The sequence below is a fragment of the Meles meles genome, chromosome 3 (genome assembly GCF_922984935.1).
Source record: "Meles meles chromosome 3, mMelMel3.1 paternal haplotype, whole genome shotgun sequence".
NCBI classification, from domain to species: Eukaryota; Metazoa; Chordata; class Mammalia; order Carnivora; family Mustelidae; genus Meles; species Meles meles.
The window spans coordinates 112,128,747-112,147,128 of NC_060068.1; the positions used below are offsets into that span (position 1 = coordinate 112,128,747).

At 38.1% G+C, this 18,382-nt stretch overlaps 1 protein-coding gene across 3 annotated transcripts in view; it reads left to right on the plus strand.

The window, feature by feature from the left end:
* The window catches only part of ZCCHC10 (zinc finger CCHC-type containing 10), a 23,372-nt gene extending 6,545 nt beyond the window's left edge, over positions 1-16,827 (plus strand). Inside the window, exons 2-5 of one of the 3 annotated variants that reach the window (XM_046001207.1) lie at positions 11,376-11,540; positions 14,947-14,988; positions 15,666-15,960; positions 16,587-16,827. In XM_046001207.1, coding sequence (XP_045857163.1) covers positions 11,376-11,540; positions 14,947-14,988; positions 15,666-15,933 — 475 coding nt within the window. In that variant the 3' untranslated portion in view covers positions 15,934-15,960; positions 16,587-16,827. Of the gene's footprint in view, positions 1-11,375; positions 11,541-14,946; positions 14,989-15,665 lie in introns of all 3 variants that reach the window. The other 2 variants (XM_046001206.1, XM_046001205.1) reach the window with 2 other exon arrangements.
* The last annotated feature ends 1,555 nt before the right edge of the window (positions 16,828-18,382 follow it).

Here is an 18,382-nt window from a genome sequence, read left to right on the forward strand (position 1 = left end):
CAGGACCCTGGGATCAGGACTTGATCCCAGGACCCTGGGATCATGACTTGAGCTGAAGGCAAAGGCTTAAAGCCACCCAGGTGCCTTCAGTTTGCCCTTTTTCTTAGATAAATAACCTAAGAGCAGATTGCTTTACCACACAGTAGCTTTTTCAGAAATCTTTTTGGAAACTGGCAGACTTTTTCGAAGTTTGTCCTTATGCACATTACAATCTAATTGTTCCTTTTGCACCTTTGTCACAAAACAGCTCTCCGTGTGTGTGGATTCTATTCTGATTCATTGATCTGTTTATTTATGTGAACACCATGCTGTCAGGATAATTGTAGCTTTGTAATAAGTCTTGAAATCAAGTGATGTCTTCCAATTTTGTTCTTTTTCACAGTTTTTGCAACTACTTTAAATTATTTGTATTTTTGTATGCATTTTAGAATCAGGTTATCAATTTCCACAAAAGAAACTGCTAAGATTTCAGTGGGATTGCTTTCAATCTATAGATGAGCTTTTGAAGAATGGATCCTTTAACAGTCTTAAGTTCTCTGACCCATGAATTTGCATGTTAAAATGTACTCATTTTTTAAATGATTTTTAAATGATTAAATTTTTAAATGATTTTTAAAATTTTTTAACTTATTTTCCTGATGTTTTATAATTAAGTGTAGAGATTTTGAACAACTTTCATCAGATTTTTATCTAAGTATTGTAGTGGCATTTTTTTTTAAATTTCAATTGTTCGTTGCTAGTTTGTGGAAATACAGTTGACTTTTGTATATTGATCTTGTATGACTTTACTAAATTCATTTATTAGTTCTATTAGCTCTGTTTTAGATTTCTAGGGATTTTCCACATAGATAATCATCATTTATACTGTCTTAGGTTGGTGGATTTTTTTTTTATTTGTTTTTTTTGTGTATGTGTATGTACATTTTCAAGATTTTTCTTGTAGTTACCAAATGGCCCTTCAGAAAGTTGGTGTGACTTATATTCTTACCAGCAGTTAAGAACATATGCAAAGTGCCTGTTCTGTACCTCTGCCAACAATAGACCATCATTATGGCAGGCATGTCCTACTATTTTAGGTATCAAAGGTGATTTCACTTAAAAACCCTGTCCCATTAGAACGCTTCTTTGGGCCTTAGCTTAGGATATAGAAATGGAATATTGTGAATAGGGTATCCAAATGGTTAGAAAGAAATGCTAATCTTGTTGATTTTGAAATTATAAGTCTACTTCATTCAGCACTCCCTGTGGAAGATCACTATTTTAAGGGGTGATTAATTAATGGTTAGAACATGTCAGTCATAAAGGAATTTAGATATTTGTGAATATTCTATTTATAGCTACAGAAAACTCCACAGTGCTGGTGGATAATATTTTTAATTTATTTATTTGCTTTTTAAATTTATATTTATTTATTTTAATTATTTATTTATCTTAAGTTGTAAGTTTCTTTTTTTTTTTTAAGATTTTATTTATTTATTTATTTGACAGAGAGAGAGATCACAGGTAGATAGAGAGGCAGGCAGAGAGAGAAAGAGGGAAGCAGGCTCCCTGCCAAGCAGAGAGCCCGATGCGGGACTCGATCCCAGGACCTGAGATCATGACCTGAGCCGAAGGCAGCGGCTTAACCCACTAAGCCACCCAGGCGCCCTTAAGTTGTAAGTTTCTTAATATTGGGTTGCCTGGGTGACTCAGCCATTGAGCCTCCAACTTTCAATTTCAGCTCAGGTCATGATCTCATGGGGTTGTGGGATCAATCCCCACACTGGGCTCCACACAAGGTGGGGCATCCACTTAAAACTTTTTCTCCTTCTGCCCCTTGCCCCCCCCCCCCCACTTGCTCTCATGCTCTCTCTCTTGTTTTTTTTTTGTTTGTTTGTTTGTTTTTTTTTAAAGATTTTATTTATTTATTTGACACAGAGAGATCACAAGTAGCAGAGAGGCAGGCAGAGAGAGAGAGGAGGAAGCAGGCTCCCCGCGGAGCAGAGAGCCTGATGCGGGGCTCGATCCCAGGACCCTGAGATCATGACCTGAGCCGAAGGCAGCGGCTTAACCCACTGAGCCACCCAGGCGCCCCTCTCTCTTGTTTTTTAAAATAAATCTTTTAAAAAATAAAATCGAGGGTTACCTGGGTGGTTCAGTGGGGTAAGGCCTCTGCCTTCAGCTCCAGTCATGGTCCCAGGATCCTGGGATCGAGCCCCACATTGGGCTCACTGCTCAGCGGGGACCTTGCTTCCTCATCTCTCTCTCCCTGCCTCTCTGCCTACTTGTGATCTCTGCCTGTCAAATAGATAAATAAATAAAATCTTAAAAAAAAATAAATAAAATAAATCAATTAAAAAAATAAGTTTCTTAATATTGGGGAAACAACCTATGAGTTGGAGAAAACTTTATTTCCTTGATTCTGAGAGACTTCCCTCCATACCAGTCATAGTTTCGTTTTTAGGAAATATTGTGAAAGGCTTTGCAATGGATTTCAAAACAAAGATTGCTAGGTATCTTGTCTAATCCACTCTTCCTGGCTATGTGACTCTATGAGAGCCTATGCATCATTGTCTTTGAGCTATTTTATAACTGTAAGGTATAGCATACTGGTAGAAAATACTCTTACCCATAAAAACACAGTACAGTTGATTCTTGCAATGTGGCTATTAACTAGTTTTTAGCTATCTGTAAATTCATTTCAGCATGATTGCATATATATGTGTGTTCTTTGAATTCTCTTGTGAACCTGTTATACCATCTTACTTGTTCCTTTAATTAATGATTAGATTGACCTGTGTTCGTTTTATATGTATTTGAATGAGAATCATGATTTTACACTTTTACAGGTGTAAAAAACATCTTTGATGTTTCTGAATTTATTATTTCTGGGGTGCATTTTACAATTGTGTACATGTTAAATATGTTAGTGGTTCTTTTTGCCTCAAAAGCTAATATTAAGGCCATAGAGTGTTTTATTATTGATGCCCTTAAAAGTTTGCTCTGACATTACATATTCAGATAAGGTCTGAAATTATAGTCATGGCTCTGGCAGTTGCATGCTGAAATTTAAGAACTACTACTAAACAAAAAGCTGAGTCTTCTTTATTATCTTTTAATACTGTATTTACTGACATAGCCTTAGTTCTTTACTTGTAACATTCTTTCAGATTAGGATTAGTTTAAATTTTGGACAGATGTTAAAACTAAATTAATTGTCAGGATTACAGAACCTGTCCCACAATCCAAAATATGTTCTCTTAAACACTTGCCTTTTTCAGCAGTCATTCATTGTACAAACATTTACTGAATACCAATTATGTATTCACTAAGGGTAAAAAAAGGTGACTGCTGTAGGTCAGCATTAAGAACCCAGCATCTCGGGTGCCTGGGTGGCTCAGTGGTTTAAGCCACTGCCTTTGGCTCAGGTCATGATCTCAGGGTCCTGGGATCAAGTCCCACATCGGGCTCTCTGCTCAGCGGGGAGCCTGCTTCCCTCTCACTCTCTCTGCCTGCCTCTCTGCCTACTTGTGATCTCTCTCTGTCAAATAAATAAATAAAATCTTTAAAAAAAAAAAAAGAACCCAGCATCTCATCGTGCAACCATGTTAAGAGAAAACTTAAAGTGCCACGTATCATCCAGACAATTGATTAGCCTAATATGTAGAATGACAATAATACATACACATCCTTTTCTGTAGAATGGGGATAGTGCTTTCAAACTCACTGGGTTGTTATGGAGATTGGATGTGAATATGCATAATTAATACTTAGCTAAATTCCTGGCAGAGTAAATATAAGCCGTGGCTATGGTCTCAACTAATTCTCACAGTACCCTAGTAAAGGAGATATTTATTACATCTTTTAGAAGAGAAACTAAGGTCCCAAATCAGTTTGCTGAAGAGCCTATATATATATATATGTGTGTTCTTTGAATTCTATGTATGTATGTATGTATGTATGTAGCTATGTAGTGAAAGAGAAGATTTTTTAAAATCTTTATTGTGAAATATAACACATATACAAAAAAGTACTGGAGTTTAATTTTGCCTGTCTTTGAACTTATACAGAATCAGGCAATTTGGATTCTTTTGCATAATCTGTCTTCTTAGATGTACGATCCATGCAAATTAAAACTGTAAAGTTTGTTCATTTTCAGTACTATGAAGTATTTCGCTATATTCTGTACCGCAAATTATCCATTCTACCTCAGTGTTATTTTTGGTTTTGAGGATATTACAGGTTATGCTGCTACAAATATTCTTACAGTTCTTTCTCTTCCCTTCTTGCATAAGTCATGCCTAAAGCCATTAAGTAGTGTAGATCAGGGTAGGCTTTCAAACAGAAGGTTGACTTGGCATTGGAGTAAGGCCACTCCAAAGTGGCCTTAGAAGGGCATCCACGTAAGTGTGTGATCTGCAGTGTCAGGAGGCTGTGGAGGGCATCCACTGGGGGGAAGGGATGTCCTTCCTTAGTGTGGGATGTGAGATCCCAAGTCAGGTGAGAGAAACATGTCCACACAGGAGCAATTTAGCATAAGTTGTCACCCTAGTGGAGAGAACATCTACATAGGGGAAGCAACATGTAATTTAATGAGAAGTGTTGGAGCCTAAGTGGAAAGAGGATGTGACTCTAAATATCATCAGGGCTCCATCAGTCTGATTTCAGGTTGGGACAGGTAGATGAATCTGAATTTTTTTTTTTTTTTTTTTTTTTTAAATTTGACAGAGAGAGAGATCACAAGTAGGCAGAGAGGCAGGCAGAGAGAGAGGAGGAAGCAGGCTCCCTGCGGAGCAGAGAGCCTGATGCGGGGCTCGATCCCAGGACCCTGAGATCATGACCTGAGCCGAAGGCAGCGGCTTAATCCACTGAGCCACCCAGGCGCCCCTGAATCTGAAATTTTTTGTTGTACCAGAAAGCAGGGAAGTGCCCCCAAAATGGAGTCATGTCAGAAGAACACACAATCTAGCTTAAAAGGATTCCTTTCCACTGACAATTCAATCTAGGACAATTCAAAATAAATGGTGGTAATGAGACTATAACTCATTGAATAAAATTCATGGAGTAAAATAGAAAAATATGAGTTCATGCTTACAGATGAATAAATGAACTAAAAATTTAATGGGCTGGGTATTTATATAATATCAAATAATGATCCATAAAGTAGTTATTAATTGTTATATTAATTTTCACTTAGAGTTGTTTGACAAATCACCCCAAAACTTAGTAGCTTCTAACAATCAACATTATCTCAGTTTCTGTGGGTCAGGAATCTAGGAGTGACTTAGCTGAGGGTTCTAACTCATGTTCTCCCTTGTTGTCCTGGTCAGGATGTTGCCAGGGGCTGCAGTCATCTGAAGGCATCACCAAGACTGGAACATCTTTCTCCAGGATGGCTCATTCACAGGACTATTGGCAGGAGGCCTCAGTTGTTCACCACCTGGGCCTCCCTAGAGGCTGCTTAAGTGTTTGTGTTGCCTGACATGGCAGCTCCATGACTTAATCTTTGAAGTCACACTCCATCACTCTGCTTTATTCTGTTAGACTAAGACACTAAGTCCAAGCCACATTCAGGGTGAAGGGAATTAGGGTTCCACCTCTTGAAGTGAAGAGTATCAAAGAATTAATGTGAACTTTAGTTTAAAACTACCACAATTACAAAAGACAAAAAGTAACTTTACAGTGCAAACTCTGGTAGACCTTCCTTAATCAAGGGACATCAAAGTGCATATCAACAGTATTAAGATGAATTACAGTCTTGTGTCACCTGGTAGCAATACAGTGAGAAGGACAGCACATTTCTATTACATTCCTGCCAAAGGTGCATAGCCTGAATCTAATCATGTAGAGATATCAAATGTGGTAGTTGACCTCCAAGATGACCCCCAATTATCCTTGCCTCCTGGTATTCAGTCTCCTGTATAGTCTCCTCCCACATTATACTAGGGTTGGTCTGTGCGACCAGTAGAATACAGCAAAAGTGATGGTATGTCATTTCCAAAATTAGGTTATAAAAGACTGATTTCATAGGTTGTCTTGGTCACTCCCTCTGGGGGAAGTCGTGTTGTGAGCAGCCCTATGGAGAGGTCAAGAGGAAGGGAACTGCAGCTCCCTACTGAGAGCCCCCTAAGTGAGCTTGAAAGCAACTCACATTGAAGCACGTTCTACAAAATAACTGGCCTGTAACCTTCAAAATTGCCAAGGTCATAAAAACAAGACTCGACTAAGGAATTCATTAGACAGAAGGAAACTAAAGAAACATGACAAATGCAACAGAATGCTGAACTGGATTTTGCTCTAAAGAACATTATTGGGACATTTGATGAAATAAATGGGATCTGGAGATTAAAAAGTAGGAATATATCTATATTAATTTCTTGATTTTGATGGTTACATTGTTATGTAGGAAAATACCCTGATTTATAGAAAATATACAATGAAATATTGTGAGTTGATGTGTCATCAGGTTGGCAACTTACAAATAGTTCAGGGAAAATGGTACTTTGAACTGTACTTGCATATTTTCTATAAGATTACAATTATTTCAGGGGCGCCTGGGTGGCTCAGTGGGTAAAAGCCTCTGCCTTCGGCTCAGGTCATGATCCCAGGGTCCTGGGATCGAGCCCCGCGTCAGGCTCTCTGCTCAGCAGGGAGCCTGCTTCCCTCCTCTCTCTTTGCCTTCCTCTCTGCCTGCTTGTCTCTCTGTCAAATAAAATCTTTTTTTAAAAAAAGATTACAATTATTTCAGAAATTTTAAGAGCTACATAAAGAATAATATTCTTTTTTTTTTTTTTTAAGATTTTATTTTTTTGACAGAGGGAGAGAGATCACAAGTAGGCAGAGTAACAGGTAGAAAGGGGGAAGCAGGCTCCTCACTGAGCAGAGAGCCTGATGTGGGGCTCGATCCCATGACCTGAGCTGAAGGCAGACATTTAACTGATTGAGCCACGCAGGGGCCCAAGAATAATATTCTTACGCATGTTATCTGGTATAGCTGTGCATTGATTCTGTTTTTTAAAAAAAATTATTTTTGTAATGTGCACATGATGGGGGCGAGTGGTTTGGGAGGGAAAAAGGGAGAGGGAGAGAGGGAATCTTAAGCAGGCCCTATGCCCAGCTCAGAGCTCACTGGGAGGCTCCATCTCACACCCCTGAGATCATGACCTGAGCTGAAATCACGAGTCAAACACTCACCCAACTAAGCCACCTGGGCGGCACTGCATTGATTTCTATTGTATAAATACCTAGAAGTGGAATTGCTGAATCATAGAGTGTGTTTCTCTTCAACTGTGGTAAATTTTTTCAAAATGGTTGTACCAGTTTGTGTTCATCCCCACAATGGATGTGTGTTCCTCTTGCAGTGTATTCTTGCTAACATTTGCTGTTGCCAGTTTTTAATTTCAGTCTTTCTGGTGTGTGATAGGTAGTATCTTCTGGGTTTTTGTTTTATTTTGTTTTTTAAATAATTATTTATTTAGAGAGAGAAAGAAAGAGCATGCATGCAGGAGTGGAAGGGACAGTGAGAGGGAGAGAAAGTCTTAAGCAAACTCCACAGTGAGCTCAGAGATTGACTCTGGGGTTGATCTCATGACTCTGGGATCATGATCTGAGCCAAAATCAAGAGTTGGATACTTGGTTGATTGAGCCACCCAGATGCCCCTTTTGGGGGGTTTTAATATGCTTTTCTTTGATTAGTAAAGTACAACTTTTTTTTTTTTTTTGAAGATTTTATTTATTTATTTGACAGACAGAGATCACAAGTAGGCAGAGAGGCAGGCAGAGAGAGAGGAGGAAGCAGGCTTCCTGCTGAGCAGAGAGCCCGATTCAGGACTCGATCCCAGGACCCTGAGATCATGACCTGAGCCGAAGGTAGAGGCTTTAACCCACTGAGCCACCCAGGTGCCCCAGTAAAGTACAACTTTTTATATGTGTAGTGTTAACTTTTGTCTCCCAGGCCCATTTTTGTTCAGTCTTCCATTTTCCATTTCATTTTATTTTTTATGATCCATCATGTTCTTACTGATTTGTAAAACCTTCTCCAACCTCTTGGCTTCCCTTCTTACTCTCTTCATAGTGTATTTTGATGAACAGAAATTCTTTCTTGCTTTCTTTTTTAAGAGAAGGAGGAAGAGAGAGAAAATCCTAAGCGGGTTCCATGCGAAGTGCAGAGCCTGACACGGGGCTTGATCTCAAAACCCTGAGATCATGACCGGAGCTGAAATCAAGAGCCAGATACTTAACCAACCAAACTACCCAGGTGCCTCAATGAAAAGAAATTCCTAATTTTAGCATAGTCTAACTTAACAGTCTTTTTTTTTTAATGATTATTAGTATTTTGGTTTTGTTTTTTAAGAATTCTTTTTTTTTTTAAGATTTTATTTATTTATTTGACAGACAGAGATCACAAGTAGGCAGAGAGGCAGGCAGAGAGAGAGGAGGAAGCAGGCTCCCTGCCGAGCAGAGGGCCCGATGGACCCTGAGATCATGACCTGACCTGAAGGCAGAGGCTTAACCCACTGAGCCACCCAGGCACCCCTGTTTTTTAAGAATTCTTAAGTCAAATATGTCATTTTTTTTTTTTAAAGATTTTATTTTTAAGCTATCTGTACACTGAGTGTCAGGCTCAAACCCACAGCCCTGAGAACAAGAGTCATATGCCCTACCACCTGAACCAGCCAGGGGCCCCTGTCACTGTTTGTAAGTTTATTTACTTATTTTTTAAATTTTTTTTAGGGTTTGTTTTTTTGTTTTTTTTTTTTGTTTTTTTTTTAGTTTATTTATTTTTAAGTGATGTCTATACCCAACATGGGGCTGAAACTCACGACCTCGAGATCATGCTCCTCCAGCTGAGTCAGCCAGATACCCCCATGTCACTTGTTTTTAATACCACCATCTAAGACATTTATTACTTGAGCAGTCTGTAATCAATGTTTGCATATGGTGGAGAGTAGAGGTTTTCTTTTTAAATTTTTTTTAAAAAGATTTTATTTATTTATTTGGCAGAGAGAGAGATCACAAGCAGGCAGAGGCAGGCGGAGAGAGAGGGGGAAGCAGCCTCCCTGCTGAGCAGAGAGCTCAATGTGGGGCTCAGTGTGAGATCAGGGCCTGAGCCGAAGGCAGAGGCTTAACCCACTGAGCCACCCAGGTGCCCCTATTTTCTTTTTTTAATAAAGAATTATTTACTTAGTTGAGAGAGAGACAATATGAGCAGGTGGAAGGGCAAAGGGAGATAGAGAATCCTCAAGCCGACTGCCCACTGAGTATGTAGGCCAATGTAGGATTTGATCGCAGGACCCTGAGTTCATGACCTGAGCAGAAATCAAGAACTGGACACTCAACTGAGCCACCCAGGTGCCCCAAGAGTAGAGTTTAGTTGCAATTTTTTCCATATGCAAATCAGTTGTCCCTGCACCATTAATATGTCCTTTCCTCCACTGCTCTCCAGTGCCATAGTGGTCATAAATCATGCGTTCATATATACATTAGTCCATTTCTGGACATTCTGTTCTGTTCATTGGTTTGTGTATCTTTGCTCGAATTTCACATTCTTAGTTGTTATAGCTTTACCATAAGTCAGTGTCTTTTAACCCAAGGCTTCCCCACTTGTTCCTTTACTAGGGTATTTTGGCTATTGGCCTTTTGAATTTCCATATACATTTTAGAATAAGTTTGTTAACAGAACAAATAAATAAATGAAAACTTGTTTGGATTTTGATTAGCATTGTGTTGACTCTATAGATCATATATCTGTAGATCAGTGTGTGGAGAATGGATGTTTTTACAATTATTGTGTTTTCCAGTCTATGAACATGGTATATTTTTCTATGTGGCTACATACTTAGATGTTTAATTTCTCTTAGTAATGTTTATATTGTGCATAGAAGTCTTGTACATATTTTCTTTGATGTGTTTCTAGGTATTTGATATTTTTTAGGAGATTATAAGTATCACTTTTAAAAATTTCATTTTAAATGTCTTTATTATATAGAAATTCTATTGATTTTTATGTGTTTACCTTATATCTAATACAGAGCTCAGCAAACAGTTGTCTACTTAATCCTACTTGATGCTTGTTCTTGTGGGCTTGTGGGTTAAGGATGTTAATTACATGTGTATGTATATGATTAATTTGATAAGAAACATGAACTTTAAACCTCAAACGAATGGGATATTCTACAAAAGAATTGCATCCTTTAAATCTCTTTTCTGTGAAATATTTTTATTAATAAAATATCTGTGGAATTGTGTTTTCTCTCTTGTCATGTAAGTACCTACATAATATCCTCATTTTTGCCTCCTGATCATCAAAGCCTGAAACTTTTACTATCTGACTCCTTACAGTTTTCCCACCCCAATCTAAAATCTTGCTGAACTTATGAATTCTAGTTATTTCAAAATAATTATTTTGGATTATTCTGTAGATCAATTATTAATCTACATTAATCTAATTATTAATTATTCTGTAGATTATTTTGGATTTGCATGTACATAATAAATCAAAAGTGAGGAATGACCATTTTGTTTTTTCCTTTCTAATTCTTTCATGTTTGTCTTTTACTCGTTGCATCTGAGTCCAGTATCAGGGTTGAGGGATTAAGATTTTTTTCTTAGTCTCCTAGATGACTAAAAGCTGGGCTGTATTGCCTGTATATTTGGTTTATTCTTAGGGTATGACTCTTCAGAGACCTAATGCTGGATACATAGTTTGTCTCCCTAACTTGTTGTAAGTGAGGTTTACCCTGTTGAGTTGGGGAAATACTCCCAGTGCAAGAATTAATTTAAATACAGAGCTGACTACTCTGGATTTCCATTTTCTTCCATATCTTGGCTTGGTTGTTCTTCACCCCATTGTTAGTTCTTTTTTTTTTTTTTTTTAAAGATTTTATTTATTTATTTGACAGAGAGATATCACAAGTAGGCAGAGAGGCAGGCAGAGAGAGTGAGAGGGAAGCAGGCTCCCTGCCGAGCAGAGAGCCCGATGTGGGACTCGATCCCAGGACTCTGAGATCATGACCTGAGCCGAAGGCAGCGGCTTAAACCACTGAGCCACCCAGGCGCCCCAGTTGTTAGTTCTTTGATACCTCAAGCAGATTGTTAAAAATGTTTTGACTGTTTTTTTTCTATTTCTAAGCTGAGGAGTTGGTCTTAGTTACGAAGTCTCCCGTTACTGGAGTGGAATTAGGAAATAAAGATTTGAACTTAGTTTGGTCTAACTCTCAAGGTCCATGCTCTTGCCTATTATATTGCCTTGTGACTAAATCTAACATAGTAAACAATTTAAAGTGTAAAATTATTTTTGACCTAAAAATGTTCATATTATTTATGCTTTTCAGGGTAGAAAATGTCAAGTCAAACTTTAAGGCCTGTATTATTTTTTTTTTCTTTTTGTTCCGCAGTGAGGCAAATAAACAACATGTAAGATGTCAGAAATGCTTGGAATTTGGACATTGGACTTATGAATGTACAGGAAAAAGAAAATACCTACATAGGCCATCAAGAACAGCAGAACTAAAGAAAGCTTTAAAAGAAAAAGAAAACAGATTATTATTATTACAACAAAGGTATGTTGACCTGTGGTATCAAAAGGAATATTTTTAATTGATAGAATTTATGAAGTGACTAAAGGTTTCTTGGTGGTTATCCAGATTTCAGTTATAATATTAGCTAATGTTTAATGAGTCCTTCTCATGTGGCAGGCACTGTATTAAGCTCTTCACAAGTATTAGCTTAGTTAAGCTTCACCTCTATACCATTAAGGTAGGTACTATTCTCCCCATTTTACATGTGAAGAAACTAGGGCCTAGAGAAGTTGAGTTACTCATTAGTGTCACACAGCCAGTAAGTGGAAAGATTAAACTGTTTAACCCGCCAGTCCATGCTCTTAATCACTTTGCTTTGTTGACTCAGCTGCTGGTGAAGTGGCAGCAGAATACCAGGAGGTAGATGATATGAGCTGTCAGCCGTAAAGATAAAGTGGCCAGTTATTCTACCAGCAAAATGAGTTTATTGGGGAATACCAGGAGAATTGCAATCCAGGACAAGAAAACTGTGGCAAACCATGGGCAAGTCCAAAGAACAAAGGACAGACATGGGCTTGATTTTATCGAGGAAAAGAGGAAATTGGGAAGGGCTGTTTGAAACAAAAGTCAACTGGGGGAGAGTGAGAGTTTAAGCTTCTCATTGGACAACTGGGGCAATTTCTCATGGGCTGTTGTATTGCAAGGCAAGAAGAAAATTTTCCTTCCTCCTGCTGAGATAGTAAAGTAAGCTTCTTCCTGTTGAAAATAAAGTGCTGCCCTCTGTGTGGGGGTCGGCTGCTGATGAGGAGGGGTAGTGTGTGCCAGCTCCCATTCAGGGTTGCCCAAGTCCATTTTAGATGCTGTTCCCTTTATTTTCTCAGAGCTGATGTGGAAAGATATCTAAGACAAGTATCCAAGATACTTAAACTAAGGCTATAAACTACATGGAGAACAGTATATATAATATGCAATCATTTATGTTAAAAAAGAAGAAAAGGAATAATGGAATTTTTTTGGAAACAGAAATGATCCGTAACAGTGGCTCCTTTCTAGGAGAACTGGATAGGAGAGTAACTGGAAATTTGTTATTTACTCTTTTGTGTCCTTTGAATAAAGCCCCCCCCTTTTTAAAGATTTTATTTATTTGAGAGAGAGAGTGCACAAGTAGCGGGAGAGAGAAGCAGGCTTCCCACTGAACAGGGAGCCTGATGCGGGACTGGATCCCAGAACCCTGGGATTATGACCTGAGCTGAAGGCAGACATTTAACTGACTGAGCCACTCAGGTGCCCCTTAAATAAAGCTTTTTTTTTTTTTTTTTTTAAGATTTTATTTATTTATGTGAGAGAAAGAGACAGAGATAGGAAGAAGGAGAAGGAGCTGGGAGGAGAGCGTGCAGAAGCAGGCACCCCACCGAAGAGGGATCCCATTGCAGGACTTGATCCCAGGACCTCAGGATCATGACCTGAGCTGAAAGCAGTTGCCTAACTGACTGAACCACCCAGGCACCCCTTAAATCAAGCTTTTAAAATTGCTATGAATTAAATAAGTAAACATGTTTGAGAAAGTGAAAGAGGAAGATGCCAGGTGTACTCAGTGCTACAGATCAGAAGCAGCATCTTCATAAGGACATTTGCTGTATAATAGTGTCTGAAACATGGGAACTTGCAAGGCAGTGTTCTCACAATTAGTGGACGTGATGGCTCTTCAAAGGTTATGCAGGAATAGATAGGTAATCAATTTCTAAGTCATCAACTTTCAAATGTAATTTTTCCAAAAATAAATTTGTGAACTTACCTGCTAATTCTCCTTTTCTACTTCCCTTTTTCTCCTGGGTTAGAAACCTAGATGTTTTTCAGAATACTGGTGTTTGTTCTAAGAAAGTGGATAGCTTTAATTATTGGGAGCAATTTTTTTTTAAGATTTTATTCATTTATTTGTCAGAGAGATAGAGAGAACACACAGGTAGGGGGAGCGCAGACAGTAGGAGAAGCAGGCTCCCTGCTGACCAAGAAGCGTGACGCAGGACTCGAACGTAGGACCCTGGGATTATGACCTGAGCTGAAGGCAGACACTTAACTGACTGGGCCACCCAGGTGTCCCAGGAGCAAATTCTTTTTTTTTTTTTTTTTTTTTTTCCCTAAATATATTTTTAAAGACTTTATTTATTTATTTGACAGATGGGGATCACAAGTAAGCAGAGAGGCAGGCAGAGAGTGAGAGGGAAGCAGGCTCCCTGCTGAGCAGAGAGGCAGATGCAGGGCCGATCCCAGGACCCTGAGATCCTGACCGGAGCCAAAGGCAGAGGCTTTAACCAACTGAGCCACCCAGGCGCCCCAGGAGCAAATTCTTTTGTAATTTTTTTTCCCCAGCAAAATTGAAAAAGGATCTGATTGGGCTACCAATTTAAAAGTATTTTTTAGGGACTACTGGGTGGCTCAGTCAGCCAAGCATCTGGTCTTGATTTCAGCTGAAGTCATGATCTGAGGGTCTTGAGATCGAGCCCTGCATTGGACTCCATATTGGGTGTAAAGCCTGCTTAAGATTCTTTCTCTCCGGGGGCTCTCTGCTCAGCGGGGAGCCTGTTTCCTCCTCTCTCTCTGCCTGCTTGTGATCTCTGTCTGTCAAATAAATAAATAAATAATCTAAAAAAAAAGAAAAAAGATTCCCTCTCCCCCCCAAAATAATAATTAAAAATAAAAATAAATAAAAGTATTTTTTAATCATACATCTTTGTGACTAGTGGACCCCATTACTGAAGGTATTCAAACAGTGACACTCCTACTACAAAACTCTATTTCAGTCTACCTGTTTAGGTTAAGAAAGTTTCTTAGATTAAATCTATAAAAATTAAGTACAGGAATTGAATTAATACTGAACCTTGTCACAACCTAGCAATAAGATCCAGGGATACATAAACTAGAAAAAGAATCAATATCTTTAAGAGATGTGTTTCCAGTAAATTTACTTTGATGTGTAATAATTATTAAAATTTGTATTGTATTTCTATACTGTTTTATTTCTTTTAAAGATTTTATTTATTTGTCAGAAAGGGTTGGGGGAGGGTGAGCACACACAAGGAGGGAGAATGGCAGGCAGAGGGAGAAGCAGGCTCCTTGCTGAGCAGGGAGCCCAATGCGGGACTTGATCCCAGGTCCCCGGGATTGTGACCTCAGCCAAAGACAGATGCTTAACTAAGCCATCTAGGTGTCCCTCTGTACTGTTTTAATCAATTATATAGGAATACTGGTAATGGTAACTCAGAAGGGTTTTTTAGAGACAGAATTGCGGGGTGCAAGTTATAACAAGAAATGGTGGGCTCTGTACATGTCATGAAAGACAAAGTATTTCTCCAATGTAAGACACTTTGGAGACTAGCTGAAGGGTTTGTCTGAGCTGTGTATAATCACTCTATTAACAGGAGTTTTTTCCCCCCCTTGTATTTATCAGCATCGGAGAAACTAATGTAGAAAGGAAGACTAAGAAAAAAAGGTATGTGTGGCTTTAGGAGTTTTTTATGTATAATAAATAATACTAGTGGGAGGGGTGGGAAGAAAATTTTAAAAATAAAAGTGATAATAATAATAATAATAATGTAGACCTAAAGTCTCTTGTTTGTAATTCATGATTAAGTATCATCCTTATTTCCTGATATGTTCTTCTCTTTACCTAACTGGACCATACTACCTTCATTTCTCTTTTTTCTCTAACTTCTCAGAGCCTTTATACCTGGAAATAGTAAATAATTTCTCTTAAAAATCTGTCTTATTACATTAGAATAAGAAATATTCTTAGACTGGTAAAAAAAAAAAAATTGTTGACCAGCTCTGTCTGCTTTAGAGTAAAGATTATGAAACATTTATCATGCTGCCTGAGGTTTCAGTAAACCCAGGTGTTACACTGCAACTTTATTCTAACATTATTTGTTCTGGAGCATAATAGAGTAGGAACACTAATCTTGAACTCTGTCCAGGAGAGTTTAATTGCTAAAGTAAAAGACGTTGTGGTGGCCGCGGGACTTCTGCAGTTATGCAGTTCCCAGCGCAGCAGATCCAGCGGTCCCATGCAACAGAGCTGCAGTGTGTGCATGGAGTTTCCCTGTGCACTTGCTTTTAACTATTCTGTTAAACGTCAGCTTCCTGTGCATCTAACTACTCATTGTCTACTAGGTCTAAGAGTGTAACCAGTTCCAGTAGCAACAGCAGTGACAGTTCAGCGAGTGATTCTTCATCGGAGAGTGAAGAAACGTCTACCTCATCCTCCTCGGAGGACAGTGACACGGATGAAAGCTCCTCCAGTTCATCATCTTCATCCTCCTCCACAAGCTCTTCCTCGTCCTCTGATTCAGACTCAGATTCCAGCTCTTCCAGTAGCAGCAGCACCAGCACAGAGAGCAGCTCTGAGGATGAGCCACCAAAGAAGAAGAAAAAGAAATAGAATTGCTCCATCCCTATTGGACTGCTGGTCTGCAAACATTAATGTGATTCTCGAAAGGGAATTTAGAATATGTTAAGGCCAAATAGATTAACCGGTCAACATTTCTGGAGTTTAAAAATTTCTAAGTGTTTTACATCATAAGAACATAAAGAGTATTAATAATGGATTATACATATATATAAGACTTTTTTTATTTTCAGGGTAAATCTTGTTTTTCTTTTTTATCTTTAATATATATCTGTAAAACTGAATCAAAGCTGAATCCAGTAGGTCTGTTTTTGGGATGAAACTTATCTTTCCTCCTTGTGAAATAAATGCCATACTTTGTTTTATGTTAGTGCTATGTATCAGATGTGTTTTCAGGATAATGCATCAGAATATCTGGCAGTGAATTTCTAAAGCTTTTGGCTGTGTGTTATTATATAAGATTTAATACATTGTTACTATAAAATTCGGAGTGTTCCTCTTAATAACTGTGCCCTCTTTCTATGTTTATGTCCAGAAACTTATTCTGAGTTCTTGTCCTAAATGAAAAGCTCAAGGAACCTATTAATATATTTATACCTTTTGGATGGTACAAATGTCAAGTTACTGTGTTATATTATTCATTTTCTTCTGGTTCTTAGAGTTAACTCTTTTTTTTTTTTTTCAAGTAGGCTCCACACCCAGCCTGGAGCCCAGTGCAGGGCTTGAACTCACAACGCTGAGATCAGGATCTGTGCTGAGATCAAGAGTCGGATGCTTAACTGAATAAGGCACCCAGGTGTCCTGTAAAGTTACTCTTTTCTGAGAAAATCAATCTGGAGGAACCTAAAAAGGAGCCAAACTTCTGAAACTACTTGGGAGTCTAATCTTGGTGCCTTTTGATAAATGTGTGTATCAGAAAAGAGTCATTGAAAGCCTAACTTAAGGTAAAAATAATATAAATATCATTGTGTGTTATTATGCTATAAAATGTAGGAGAGGAAAAGAAAGTTAGGAAGAGAGGTAATTGTAACAGAAAATTAGGGTGATGTTGGTTGCCTTTTATTAAGCTTTTCTAAGCTTTCATAAGGATTGCCTTTTATCATTTTTGCAATCGTGGTATTGATGGTTTACATGGCAACTGGTCATATCTGACACTCTGCTACATAAATATGAATGACTTGGATTAATCTGGTGTGTTTACATACCACATACACAGTTGAAATGTAGCATGTTAAGATTAAAGAGAAACACTGCACAATGTTTCTTAAAAGTAAAATACTCTGCTGTGGTGAAATTACTTAGTTTCGCATGACATCATTCTGTGATGTCTTTTAAGCTTTTTGGAAAGAGGTATCATTTGTAGAAAAATCCTGATTTGGGCTAAATATGGGTTTTTAAAAATATAAATGTTGTCCCTTTTTATATTTTTATGAGAAAGTAGTAGAAAATTGCTTTTGAAAATGGGCTTCTATTTAAATGTTGAAATATATGTAATAAATATTCCAAGTTTAAGGAGACTGTAATTCCTTGTGTTTGTTTGTTTTTTAAGATTTTATTTATTTATTTGACAGAGAGAGAGATCACAAGTAGGCAGAGAGGCAGGCAGAGAGAGAGGAGGAAGCAGGCTCCCTGCAGAGCAGAGAGCCCGATGCGGGACTCGATCCCAGGACCCTGAGATCATGACCTGAGCCGAAGGCAGCGGCTTATTCCACTGAGCCACCCAGGCGCCCCTCCTTGTGTGTTTTTTAGAACCATCTCCTTTCAGTGATTGTAAATAAATTCTCAAAACTTCATTTCAAAGACTCTATACAGAATATATCAATTGACAGGTAAATTTAATAAATAATTAGATACACGTTACAATGTTGGTCATCTCCATGAGGATATTTTTAGTAGTAAAAAAAAATGTGGAACAGAAAAGTGTACATAGATTGCAACACTTGGCAATTAAATAAAACTCATCATTTGTGCTCACTAGCTTAAGCATCTATTATCTCTTTGCTGTCTTAAGATGAGCTCTTATTCCTTTTGAGGGTAAGGACATTTAAGCAAATTCTAATTATTTTTACTATTCTCTTATAAGGTATCCCTGGAGAAGTGCAGGAAGTAGGACTCCTATCCTTTTTTAGTCACACAGTTTAGTCATAACAGAATCAATGGCAAAGAGGAGTCCAAGTTCCACAGAGTTTTTCCCTATCTTGCCAAAAAGCAAAAGTGTGAAAAGTTGAGTTCCTGAGAAATATGTTAAATGTCTTTTTTCTCAACCACAGCCGTATCAAGGAAAGTCATTAGATCATGGGTTTTCATTCCAAAACATTTCATTATTATGTTGTCCTGGAATTAAAATATGGTTATAGGCCACACATTAGCCCTGGTAATAGAAAAGAAGTACAAAGAAGGTATATTTGATAGTGCTATTTATTCTTTTAACTTTCTATTTTGAACTGATAGTAGGTTTGCAGAAACATTGCAAGAATATTAC